The following is a 13518-nucleotide window of genomic DNA, read 5'->3' as shown; positions in this document are numbered from 1 at the left end:
AAAGGGAGGAACAGGGATGGGCAGGAAGGGAGATTTCAACCATCAGCAATTGGCAACAGAGAAGATGGAGCTGTAGTGAGGGAGGAAAGACGAACACTTTTCAAAAGTGAATCCAACTCGCTTTGTACCTTCTCCACATCTGTACTCGGAATGTCGGGGCTATAAATTGGCTGGGACAGCAAGTTTCAAGCCTCTCTCCTTGCGCATGCACACACTGCAACCTCTTCTGCAGTCATTTATGTATTTATTTTATTGAATTTGTATAGTGTTCTTTGTCAAAAGACCACAGGGCATAGAACTTAAATGCCAATACATAACATAATAGCGATACAACATAAATATCAAAAGTTATAAAAATGCAATTGTAATAATTCACCTGCTGAAATGCTCCTGTGTGGGGACTGCAGAACCCACCTACTTCGCAAACCCTCCAACATTTTATAAAACTAGGAAGAGGATTGCACCATGTCTCAATTCCCATCATTGTCAAGGATCAGCTGCCTGCCCTGATGTGGCTGTTAAAATCGGAGAAGACTAAGGATGCACAAGGTGGAGAACCTCCAGGTGTCGCTGAACTCCCAATGGTCAAGGAGTAAATTTGCAAACTCTTCAGTTTTGCTATCTGGCTTCTAATGTGAGCCACCCAGGCACCTAAGTCAGTTGACCATCAAGCTTTTCCTCACCTGCGGACACGATCAGCTGCTCAACCCACCAGCAAAAAGTGGCTGGTTCACTGGAGTCCGACAGGCAGCAGCTCCACTAGGCTGTAGTCATCCTCAGTTAATTTCCCGTGTGCCTGCTTCTGACCCCGTTCCCACCCCCAAATCCGTTCAAGAATTGGCTTCCATCTCCTTAGGGAAAGTGTAGCAGCAGCTCTTTTGGACAATGCTTCTAACGTGTAGGTGGAGATGAGCAAGGAAGGGAAGAATGATGCAATCCTACACCAAAATAAACGTGACTGCGAGGGAATTAATTCTGCACACTGCCAATTAAGGCTCCGTTTCTCTGTTCACATTTTCTGGGAGCCTTGGCTGGAAGTACAACATAAATAGGAATCTCAGCCCTTTTACAGCAGCCTAGGCAAAAGGCACCCCGGATTTGGTCAGAAGTGAGAGCCGTGTTTTCTCTTGATATAAATGCTGTGAAACTCAATTGGGACAGATCTCTTTCTACTACCATGGAATGTGGGGAGGGGGGAGAGAGACTTGGCAAAAACATAGGAGGATTCCACCGTTTCCATCCACCAAAGTCTCAGAGGGGTCATGGGAGTGTAATTATATAATACACAGTAGCGTAGCGTGGGGGGTGCCAGGGGGGCCGGCCGCACTGGGCGCAACATCTGGGGGGGGGCGCGCTCGCTGCCTCCGGAGTCGCCAAAGAGCCTCGGGCGCAGGCTGTAGCAGAGCCCCATGTCTCGTGGAACCGACGAGCTGTGCGCGCGCCCGGGCTGAAGGCGTCCGGCAGGCAGCGGCTCTCAGGGCCGCGGAGGACGTGCCAGGCAGCCCCTCCTCACAGCCCCGCCTCCGCTGCTGCTGCTGCAGCTGCTGGGCCATGTTGCATTTTCCTCGCCTCTCTGCCCCCCTCCTCCTCCGGGCAAGCGGCGTGGTTTGGGCGGCAGCGCCAGCAGCAACTCGACTCAGATCGGCAGGTTAGGGGTTGGGGGGGGCGCAAATTACTTGCCTTGCCCCGGGTTAGGGGGCGCAAATTACTTGCCTTGCCCCGGGTGCTGACAACTCACGCTACGCCGCTGATAATACATTTGTTAATCAATACAATATATAAACCAGTATATATTATATCAGTATAAATTTAATATCCTCTTTGCAGGTTTTCTTTTTACAACTAAGCAGCATATAAATTCTCTGAAATAAATAAAAGATTTATAAACTGCTTGATCAAACTGCTCTCTAAATGGCATGCAACAGAAAGTGTAGAAAAAATGCAGCTAAAACCCCATTGGGGAAATTGTACATAAAACTGTTCATGAAAAGAATATATAAAATTCATTATATTCATAACAATTTCTTGCAGTACTGTGCACTAAAATTGGGACACATTTTCATGAGAATTAAAAGAATAATAATCCCAAAACTGGTGCTGAAAGTTGAAGAACTGAACTTAAGGCTGGAAAAATGAGAAACAAAGAGAAAAAAGAAATTGACAGAATCCCTCCTGTTGAGAACTTACTTAGTCTAAAAATAGCGAATGTTTAAAAACACACAGAAATGGCAGAGAAGCCAAACAGGCACTTATCCCTGTGCTTGCTAAACATACAGTTCTTTAAACAAAGACTGTGCCAAAACATAAATAAATCCTCGAGACATGTGATAATGGATCATAGCCTCATCTGATGGAATAATGGGCGGGTTGATTTTCTACAAAATTGCAAATTTTGACAAGGATTTGAACCAAAAGACAAACCCCAACATTGTGATTACAGCCAAATTTTCCAGCCTTGTAATAAATAATAAATATATTGCTGGAGCACATTTTCTACATATTATCTCTCTGCTCGCTTGGCACACATGCAGAAACAAGCAAACAGTGGCATGTAATGAATGCACAAAACCCACATTGTGTACCCGGCTGGTAAAGCATTTCTTATTCAGCGGTATTTAATAAAAAGCCTGTTATGTTCTAATTAAAGCAAAAATCATTACGGTTGTTAGCACTCAGCTTGCTTTCCCCCCCTTTCTGGTCTTTTTTTTAATGTAACATAATGATTTTTTTTCTTAATCTGCAAGAAAAACAATTTCCCTGTGTAACCAGAAAAGGCTGAGCAAAATGACAACAGCAATTTCATCTTGTTTCTCTGTGCCTCCAACATCCACCGTGCTGTCATATTTCTACTTCGCTTTTTAAGTGTATAGGGATGCGTTTTTCCCTTCCTAGTGTGAAAATGTCTAAGGTTGGGGGGTGAAGGTGCTGGCTTAAGCAAACTAGATCACAGAATCATAGCCTTATCCTCCATGAATTTGTCTGACACTCTTTTGAAGCCATCCAAGTTGCTGACTACCACTTCATAGAGAGAAGCAGTGTACTGGGGACAAACAAGGAGGGCATCATCTTCATGTCTTACTAGTGAGCCTCTGGAAAGTGTTTTCTGGACTAAATGGATTTCAGCCTGATCTTTCACAGCAGTTGTCTGGAGTTATGGAAGGCTTGCCTCACGCTAGTTCCTTATGGAGAAGCAGGGAATACCCACTTTTCCTGCAAACATCTGAAACAGTACAGGGGCAGATCAAGATCAACTGGATGATCTGCAGCAGAACAGCAGAAGTTTCTGACACACACACAAATACACAGCATCTATGACTGCTGAAATGAAGGGTGCTTCCAGATGAGCATTCATCCTGATGTGTTTGCACAAAAATTGCATTGAGGTTATTACACATTGCTGTTTCTTGAGCATCCATTCTGATTTGTTCATAAGAAGGACATATGATGTTGTCATTATCCCACACTTTCCAGGACATTTTCCCATCAATTTTCTTACCACAAAAATGTTGTTTGTTTGTTTGTTTGTTTGTTTGTTTTGGAAGTGGCTTGTTGTATCAGAACACTAAAATCAACATTAAATTTACTGGCATATGAATTCATCATGCTGTCATACTTGACTGTTGTCAAGTAGTGGCAGTTTTGAAGTGGCCACAGAAAGATGGTCAGCTCAGCTCTGGGACTAGGAATGGGCAGAGGTCAATTTCGATTTTCATTTTTCCAGTCTTACTTTCTCTTCCACATTTCCACATCAGTTTGCAAATTTCTTCTAATATTTTTGCAAAGCAATTTCCATCTTGTATGTTATTTTCACCGATACTCGGAGATACCCTTGTCTCTTAATTCTGAGTTTTCACCCATTGCCTTTCACTCAAGTCACTGTCCCTGTTTTCAGATGGGATTTAATCACATATCAGGTCAATTCAGGTTGCACAAATAAAATGGGGATTTGGCAGTCTTGCGGAACAAACCCACTTCTCTTTCAAAAACTGAAATTTTTGCAATAAGGAAAGTGACAGGAAAATGCACTGGCAAGGTAACACTAGATTGATGCAATGTCATATAACCTCCCTGCAAATAATAAATAGCAGACATCATCTAACTTCTCCAAAAACTTTTTGTGCAAGCAAATCAGGACGATAATGCACAATAAACAGGTCACAGCAACCTCAGTCTTTGGGCAGCTCTACCGGCTAGCTTTAGAGTGTCTCATTTTAATCCCTGACCTCTAGGAACTCACACATAGATGTATGCTATATATGCTGGTCACCCCAAGTGCACATCACTCATGTGGTGCAGTATCTAACTGGCTCTTTCCCATTGAGTCACCATTTTCTTCTCTGCCTCCAGTCAGTGGGTTCTAATAAATACAACAGTGGTGAATTAGAACCTGCTAGCTTGAAGCCAGCCAGGTCCTCATCTAAATATCTGAAGGGTTGTTACACAAAAATGATGGCGCAGATTTCTTTTCTGTTGCTCCAGAGGGCAGGAGGACCAGGAAGCAATGGTTCCTATTACAAGGAAGGGGATTTTGACTAAATGTTAGGAGGAAGAACTTCCTGGTGGCATGACATGTTTGAGAGTGGAGCAGGCAGCCAGGGAAGGTGGCGGGCTCTCCTACCTTCCTTGGAGGTTTTTAAGCAGAGGCTGGAAGGCCACCTAGCAGGGATGCAACAGCAGCAAGTTTCCTGCATCATCAGCGGGTGTTGGTCTGGAATGATGTTGACACATGAAAAACGATTATAGCATTAAAGAAACAGAGTGAGAGTATGAATTGGCAAGTCTGTGGCATTTTTTTCTTTAATAAGGCCAAAGGGAAAGAGGTTAAGAGTCGCTGCGCTGCCAGTGAAGAAACCAATGACATCACCTAGAATGCAAGGATAATGGACACCACAGACAAATGGTCCATAGGAGCCAATGGTGACCACAGGGAAACAACTATGTGTTAAGGTGCAGCCATCTGTCTGATAAACCAGCTAGAGAGGGGTTTACTAACTCAGTGGATGGAAAGATATTTCCTAACCCAGAAACCTGACCCACAGAAAATCCCAGAATAAAGATTGCTAAGAACTTGGGTCTAGAGAACAACATGACCCATTTGAGGCTATGAAGAATATCAAAAGATTTCCACTCATCCCAACCAAAGACTAAGAAGCTACACTTGGGGCTGCTCCCCACCCCCCAAAGAAGCGTGCTTGTGTAAGTATGAATGCACTACAATTAGAAATATGAACAAAATTAGCCCTGTAAATTTGCCATTCTGTTCTCAATAAACTTGGGACTTTCTGGAACACTCCCTTTACTGCAAGGTTCCTCCTCGCAGGCCAATGGATTGATCAGCATTGCTAACAAAGTTTGAGGTGAAATCCCCAGGGGAGACAGCCCTGCTCCACATAACCCCTAGAGGGCTCATGAATTTACTCCAGGTGAGGAACAAGTTTGCACACTGCAGTGCAAACTAGGAAAAAGGAGTTGGCATGAAGCAGGAAGGACGCCTTCTTGTGCCACAAAACCCAGACATCAAACCCCTGCACTAAAGTCACGTGGATTCTGCATCAGGAAAGGCTGATGTCTGCATCCTGTCTAAATTATGCAAATTAATCTAATTTGAATGTTGTTATACTCCCTTCCTGAATCAACCAGAACACTGTGATTTTCAAGCTGTGCTCCGTGGAATATGCAGCTCTTTGGAAACTTATATGAGGGTTCCTCAGGGAGGGACGGGACACGGGTGGCGCTGTGGATTAAACCACAGAGCCTAGGGCTTGCCGATCAGAAGGTTGGCAGTTCGAATCCCCATGACGGGGTGAGCTCCCGTTGCTCGGTCCCTGCTCCTGCCAACCTAGCAGTTCAAAAGCACGTCAAAGTGCAAGTAGATAAATAGGTACCGCTCCGGCGGGAAGGTAAACGGAGTTTCCGTGCGCTGCTCTGGTTCGCCAGAAGTGCCTTAGTCATGCTGGCCACATGACCCAGAAGCTACTCACCGGCTCCCTCGGCCAATAAAGCGAGATGAGCGCCGCAACCCCAGAGTCGGCCATGACTGGACCTAATGGTCAGGGGTCCCTTTACCTTACAGGGAGGGACATCAGTTATGGTAAGCCAGCCTGCCCACTATCAGACCAATACTACTTTTTCTTCTCATTCTGAACACTTTTATTTCTACTCTACTAGTCACATCAGATTTACAGTAGATTCTAATCCATGTTCAGTCCAGTACTTTGATTACTGTCTTGTATCCAGAGAGGCTTACTGCCTCCAACAATGAGGTGCAACATGGCCATCCAAGCTAGTAGCCATGGATAGCCTTTTCCTCCACAAAATCCAGTGCATTGCTTGATACTGCACAAACAGGAGGAGTTGTCGACACCCTGCTCCCAAGGGCCTTGTTCTAGCATCCCCCACCACGTTGTTTTGAGGTCGGCCAGAGGGCAACTCCAGGCACTGGTGGGACTAAAAAGGGGTGAGGAGAAGCCCCTCCTCTCCAAGTACCCCTCCCCCCGGCATACAGAGTGCTGTGCTGCTGCCAATCTCTCCTCAGGTTCCTGAAGAAACCCTCCCAAGTTGTCACTCTTGCACGTGCACTTGTGACGTATGGCCCGCTCCAGTTCTATTGCCTGGAGAAACATCCAAAGTATTAAACTCATCTTTCTCTCCCTCCGCAAGGATCACAGAACCTGAGCAGCCTCCGCAATGACTCCCCGTCATTCACCACTATTAGCTTGAGGTCCTTCTGCTATGAAATCCCCAACCTTCTCTAGGGCGCCTTCCCCACCCCACCTGCCCTGTGGAGAAGGCTGAAGGCCTGGGACTCTGGAATCTGAATCAGGATGCAGAATATGCTTGGGATATGCAACTGGTATTCCAAAGCATACATACTGCCTCCAACAGTAGAGGTACAACATAGCCACCACGCTTAGTAGTCATCAATAGCCTCCATGATTTTGTCTAATCTCCTTATACAGACATCTGTGGTTGAAAGGACAATACTTCTGCTGATAAGCATGAACTTAACCATCATAACCAACCATTGGGCATTTCCATTGTGAGTTGGCAACAAGAGTAACAAAAACAGAAATTCTTCCTAAAAGTATTTCAGACCATAATGTGTTAATAATGGAATTGAAAGGGAAAGAAGAGACTATATTTAGGTGGGGGATGAATGATGGATTACTGGACAATCAACTAATACTGGAAAAGGCACAAAAGACATTGAAGGACTATTTTGAGCTTAATTTGAATAATGAAATGCTTTGTAATGAGAAAACATGGAACCGATTTACATATAAGGAGGTGATTTTAAAATAAGAAGAAGAAGATATAAGGTAAAAAAGTATCTATAGAAATACGAAGAATTTGTTAAAAGATGTTGGGAAGTCAGAAAGAGGGAGGGGGGAAGTCGATGCTCTTGTTGGAGCAATGCTTTATGATATAGCTCTGTGTAATGAAATGTAATTAAATATGGAAAACTCAGTAAAATTTATTATTAAAAGGGGGGGAACCACCTGTTTGATCAGCCTTCCCCTGACCATTAGCGCTAACACAATTGCCCTGTATAGGGCTCCTTTAAGAAGAAGAGTACAGTACAGTATAAGTTTAATAAATGCAATAATATGAGGGTTTCCCCCCCTTTCCCCCTATGAATCAGTTTTGCCATTTTTAATCTTGTAAACCTCTATGAGATGATTCACTAATGCTAAACAGTATATGAATATTATTACATGAAAATTTTAAAATAAAGCCAACCTCTGGCTATGATAAACAGCCATTTCACTCAGCTTCGGCAAGACTCCCTGTGAGAAATCTTGTGTGCCCACTTTGAGATTGCTAAGTCTTAAGACAAATTGGAAAACGCTCAAAGGAGGATGATTAAAAGGGCTGGAAGATATTGTCCTAGGAGGAAATGTGGAAGAAATCAGTCTGTTCAGCCCGGGGAGAGGGTGGAATTTGGGAAGGGGGCATGTTGATAGCTATGAAATATTTAAAAGAATGTCAGAAAGAAGGAGGAGGGCTATCTTTTACGGTATCCACTGGGGATCGCAGGACACAGAGCCCGGGGTTTAAATGACAAGATGATGTGTTGGGGAGGTTAAGTGTTGGGGAGGTGGAAGCTTCCAAGCTGCAGAGCAGTTCAAGAATGGAGCTGGTTGTTGTGGTAAGTCACAAAATTGCTTCTATCATATACAGGGCCTCGTAGAAGGCCTGTCACTACCTTGCAGGAAGAGGGCGGGAAAAGATGCCCAGGTTTCACCCTTCTGAAAGCCTCAGAAATTTTCTTTCTTTCAAAAAGCACAAGTTTCTAAGCTTTAGGGTTGCAAAGGTATACCTGAAACCTCCAAGGTCAAAGGGGGCACCTGACCATGATATCCAGTAGTCTAAAGAGTGGCCTGCATAGCTCCTTGCTCACCTGCTCCCACCCAACTAGCCAAACTGGAATAAATTGTTCAAAATGATGCAAATAAAATCAAATTTCAAAATCTGTGCAACTGATAGGATTCAGGATTTCTTGGCATGGCATTGTAATTATGGGGGGGGGGGACGGATTTAAGGAGTAGGCAGCACCCTGATAGCAGACATTTACCCGAGAAAGCAGACAATCTACAATTTAGGGGGCAAATATTTTTGCTGCATATGCACCAGTGTTTCAACACAATAAACAGCAGGGGGGAAAGACACATATCTGTAACAATACCATGCCAGGCAGCCGTGACTAAGGGTGGCGCCCCTGAGCACACTCTGTACCTGTTCTCTTGAGTTACCACTGCACACACTTCTGCCCCTCACACTTATGCCTTTCACTAGGAGACATGTCACTTACACACAACAGACACATCTAATGTACAAAGTGTGAACTGGTTAGCCTGTGGGGGGCACAAAGTGATCTGCAGGACATTGTTCCCAGTTCTGTGATTTATGCCAGCCTGTGGCTACATATATATATTACCCACATGTATTTATTACAGTGACTAACATAAGAGAGATATAGCAAGTAAAGACATAGAGCAAAACATTTTGTTTTGCTTTAAGACTTTAATATTTCTGTTATGTTAGTCATCGGCATAAATATATGGTTATGGTGATTAATGGCATCCTTCTGGGATCTAGCACAAACTTGTCTGGAGTGTTGTTTGAAGCTTTAAGAGTCTAGTGTGTGGGTGTGTATCTCACATTTATATCCCATCTTTCCCTCGATGAACTCACAAGTGGCATACATGGTTCTCCCTCTCTCCATTTCGTCCTCACAGGAACCCTACAAGATTGGGTTAGAAACAGTGACTGGCCCAAGGTTACCCAGGGGGCTTCATGGTCGAGGGCGGATTTGAACCCTGGTCTCCCAGGCTGGAGTCCAGCCCTCTAACCACTACACCACACTGGCTCCCTGCACATATTTGGGTATTTGCCATCTTCAAAACCACTGATGGGAAACCCAAGGCAGGGCTCAAATATTTCATGCCTGCTATTCTCCTCGTGCTGCAGCATAAACCAATCCTCCACCTTAACTCCCTCCCCAACGATGGTTCAATAAAAGTATTTTTTAAGAAAGAGGGTAAATATTTTACAGAGAGGTGAGCCACTCCAATGATGGGGCTTGGCACCGCTTTAAGCAGATTGCTGCAAAACAAGAAGCCGCAGAGAGCAGAGGGTGAATAGGAGCATGCAGCCATGCCCCAGATGTTCGTCCCGCTTGCTCTGCATATATAGCCTGTCATCTCTCAGAATTCTTGCACAGCAGCAAATATTTATAACCTGCCCTTAACTGGAAAACAGAGATCGCTGTCAGTTTTCCTAAGCTTCTCAGAAAGCAAAATGAGAAAAGCAATGCATGCTGGGTGTACTTGAGATTGTACAGCTACATGCTCATCATTCCCAGTTTTCATTTTTGGGAGATGAAACTAGCAGTTCTCGTGGACAGAGTATTTTCTGAGATGGTGTGAAATACTCAACTTTTCTCCCACTCCACTTTGGTCCTGGGCTGCTGTTGTGGCGTCAGTGTCATTTTATCCCAGGTGCTGCTCGTTTTCGTCACATCCTGGCTGATCCCACCCCAACAGGGACCACGTAGTGAACAGGCTGACATCACAGTGCTAAGTAGCCAATCTGAATGAGGATATCATTGAGGGCAAGTGAGGGCGATGTGAATGAATAAGAGAACAGAGGAACTTGCCTCATACTGAGTCAAAGCATCTTGTTCACCTACGGAGGGACCCATGAAGGAACTCTCCCCACAGATTTCAGTACTCTGAGAGCACCTTTCCCCACAACACCCAAACCTTTGGATGGCGGGAAAGTGTTTCTGTCATGTGTGTCAGCAGTGAGAGGCATGGCTGGGGCGCCCGTCCATGGTGGGGTGTGTGCTTAGCCCATGTGCCTTCCCACCCTCTTCACCTGGTCTTTGCTCATCGGGGGGCATATCAAGTATAACTCCTTAAAGGCACTACTGGTGCTCCCCAAATATTTGGGGTTACAGTTCCTGTTGGGCCCTGGCAGCCTGGCCAATGTCTGGAGGCTGATGAGTGTTGCAGCACAAAATCTCTGAAGGGCACCAGGTTGGGGAAGGCTGTACCAGAAAAGCAAGGCAAGACATGGGAAAATACAAGAGACAGATTCCAAAATCTATAAAATCAAAGCTAAAGTTATACAACTAAAGTGACACCACTAACAGGGGGCAGCTCCTACGTCTTCCCCAGCCCTCCTTGGAGATGCTGACAGGGACCGTCTGCATGTGGAGTACGTGAGATATACACCTGACCTTTCCTAAAAGAAAACCCTTTTCTCAAGCCAAGGATGAATAAGCTGGATGCCCCCCCCCCCTAAGTGATCAGGCTCTGTGCTTTCATCTCCTTGCTCTCTGTGTTTCAATTAGTGGGCTTTATTGATGCCTGTTTTTTGTTTGTTGCCTTTCTTGTGTTTTCACTGCAATGGGATGCTGCCCAGAGGACCTTGGTGCTGGGCTGCATCTAAATAACGAAACACACTATCTTTCCATTTCATTTAAGTGAACATTAAGCAGCACTTTTTACACCGTTAGATACACTCTATTTTAATGTTGCTTGGTCTGCGTCCACACCATACATTTAAAGCACCCACCCACCCAAAATCCTGGTTTACCCCTCGTAGAGCTTTAATTCCCAGCACCCTTAACTAACTACAATTTCCACGATTTGGCAGAGGCGTGCTTTGTGTTTTAAAATGTCTGGTGTGCATGCAGCCTTGGAAATCCACCTCAGTTAGATGCTGAAGCATGACTTCTTTCTCCCCCCGCCCCCCCCCCCCCGTTTCCTAATACTGGTCCAAATGGCCAGAAATACGGAGGGCAGAATCCAACAAGGCATGAGCAGAACTTCCAGTCGTGCAACTGAATTGTAGCTTTCTCTCCTCTTGGTGCCGTTTGTGTGCACCCCCAAAATATGCTCTGGAGGGTTCCCCAGCCTCCTAGAGCAGAGTTTGAGGGTGTGCAGGTGACTGGAGGGGGCAAGAAAGGAAGGCGAATTCTCATTGCATGAGTGGAAATCTCTTCTGCTCATGCAAGAGACACCATGGGATGCATGCAACCCTGTATATGTGATGGTTTATGTGCCTGTGCATTCTGTCTTCTGATACACACATTTGATGTGCACCCCTGTATGAGAGGGATGCTTTATTCTTATGGTCCTCCCACACTTTTGGCAGGTGGGGGGAGGGCGCTGGGATGACTGTGGGAATCTGGCATGCACAGGTACGGATATTGCACATACACCCAACATGCCAGTTTCATTGTTCCATACAATGGGAGATGTTTCACTAGCAGCCTTTGTACATCTTCCAATTGTGTGATGTGAAACAGCTGTTGTTTAATCTGCCTGAAGTAACAGTAGTAAAAAGGATTGTGCAAGCGATTGCAGTCAGGGAGGAGGTGGCCCTGCATAATCAAATGCCATCAACTGCAAATGCACCTGGATTCTCTGGTCTGGAGCACTGGCCACCCTGACTGGTTACTTTAACTGGGAGAGAAGAGGAGTGCTACCCTACTAATTCTGCTCAACCTCTCAGTAGTGCTCAGTGGTGCTGCCGCCGCCGCCCCAGCGGTGCTCTCTGTGGGTTTGAAGGTGCAAGCACTGTGCCTTTTGCATTTGGAGCATGGAGTCTTCAATTTATGCAGGTGGCTCCCACCTCACTTGCTCTCCACTCCACCTGAATCAGGAGAGGATATGTGCATGTGGACCAGTGCCTAGAAGCAGGAATTGTCCAGATGAGAGCCCACATACTGATAACATGAAGGTGCTGTCTAGAGGCAGTTCCCAGGTCTGGGATTTGGGAAGACAAGATAAAGGCTTACAAGTTCAAAGGTGCAGTTGAGATAGTGAAGTCACACATTGCCTCTTTTTAATGTGCAGCTGAAATGGACAGGTAAGCAGGTTTAACTTCAATACAGACAGAAGGCATAGATTAACGAGCTGTGCAATTAAGTCTCTGGAACTTCCTGCCACAAGGCATTGGGATGGCTGCTAGCATAAAGTGCTCTTTTGAAAGGATTAGGGAACTAATAGAGTAGATTGGCATTTTGTTGACAGTTTACCATCTACGTCCCCACACATAAATGTTTCCATAAAAAGAATACTGACGTTTTACCTGTCAGTAACTCTGTTTTAAAGGCCCAGTTAATGCTGAGTTTTGCTTGTGATGTTTGTGCTTCTGTAGTTAAATCCACTAATATTATGTCCTTATTAGTTCCCCACCTATTTCAATATTCTGTGTTTGAGCACCTCCACCCACCCAATATTAATAATTCTGAACATTTGTGCTCTTTCAAGTGTTCAAAGCATAACACATGCTTTGTCCTGTCTCTCCTGTCATCTTTTAAGACAAAAAAGGCTTAAAGACTTTCTTCATCATGAATATTATTTCATGCACACAGACACACAAGCCTGCAACGCCTATTTTCATTCACCTATTCTGCCCCCTTTCTTTTGCTACAATTTCTAGTTTCATTTATCCAGTGGCTAAGATCTGGCGCCCTATTACGTGCACAAGTGCTGTATAGCATGTCTAGGGCTGGATGCCTGACCTGTACACACTTACCTGAGAGTAAGTCCTGTTGAAATCAGGCTATTTACCAATGGGTAGACATGTATTGGCCAGGGTTCTGGGGCTACATATACATCATACATTTAAAGCACCTGGCTTCCCCCTAAGAATCCTGGAAACTGTAGTTTACCCCTCACTGATCTAAATTCCCAGCACTCTAAGCAAACTGCAGTTCCCAGGATTCTGTGTGAGAATGGTATATATGCAAAGCCTAAATCTGCTAAATTATGCCCCTTAGGCGAGCCTCACCCAGACCAGATTTTTGAAAAGGATATCTGCTAATGAACTGTCGGTGAATAGGGGTATATAAATATTTTTAATGAATTAAAAAAACAGTCATTTTCACGTGTCCCACTTGTGTATATTAATGTGGTTAAGGTGGGACTGAAAGTTCATGTTTTTACAGAAATTACTACGCAATGATTCTTGACAACCCAAATTGCAATTCATTTTGCAAAC

General features: G+C 44.7%; 1 protein-coding gene across 5 annotated transcripts in view; it reads right to left on the bottom strand.

Annotated features, from left to right (window-relative positions):
• Positions 1-13518, bottom strand: part of TFAP2E (transcription factor AP-2 epsilon) — a 70436-nt gene that overhangs the window by 32032 nt on the left and 24886 nt on the right. For 2 of the 5 annotated variants that reach the window (XM_081015651.1, XM_081015652.1), the window contains exon 4: positions 4619-4708. The exons of the other annotated variants lie outside the window; for them this stretch is intronic. In XM_081015651.1, coding sequence (XP_080871777.1) covers positions 4619-4708 — 90 coding nt within the window. The remainder of the gene's footprint in view (positions 1-4618; positions 4709-13518) is intronic. 5 annotated transcript variants of the gene reach the window in all.

The sequence above is a fragment of the Podarcis pityusensis genome, assembly GCF_964106645.2.
Source record: "Podarcis pityusensis genome assembly, chromosome: 8".
NCBI classification, from domain to species: domain Eukaryota; kingdom Metazoa; phylum Chordata; class Lepidosauria; order Squamata; family Lacertidae; genus Podarcis; species Podarcis pityusensis.
The sequence above is the reverse complement of the archived record's forward strand: the minus strand, read 5'-3'. Positions and strand labels throughout refer to the sequence as shown.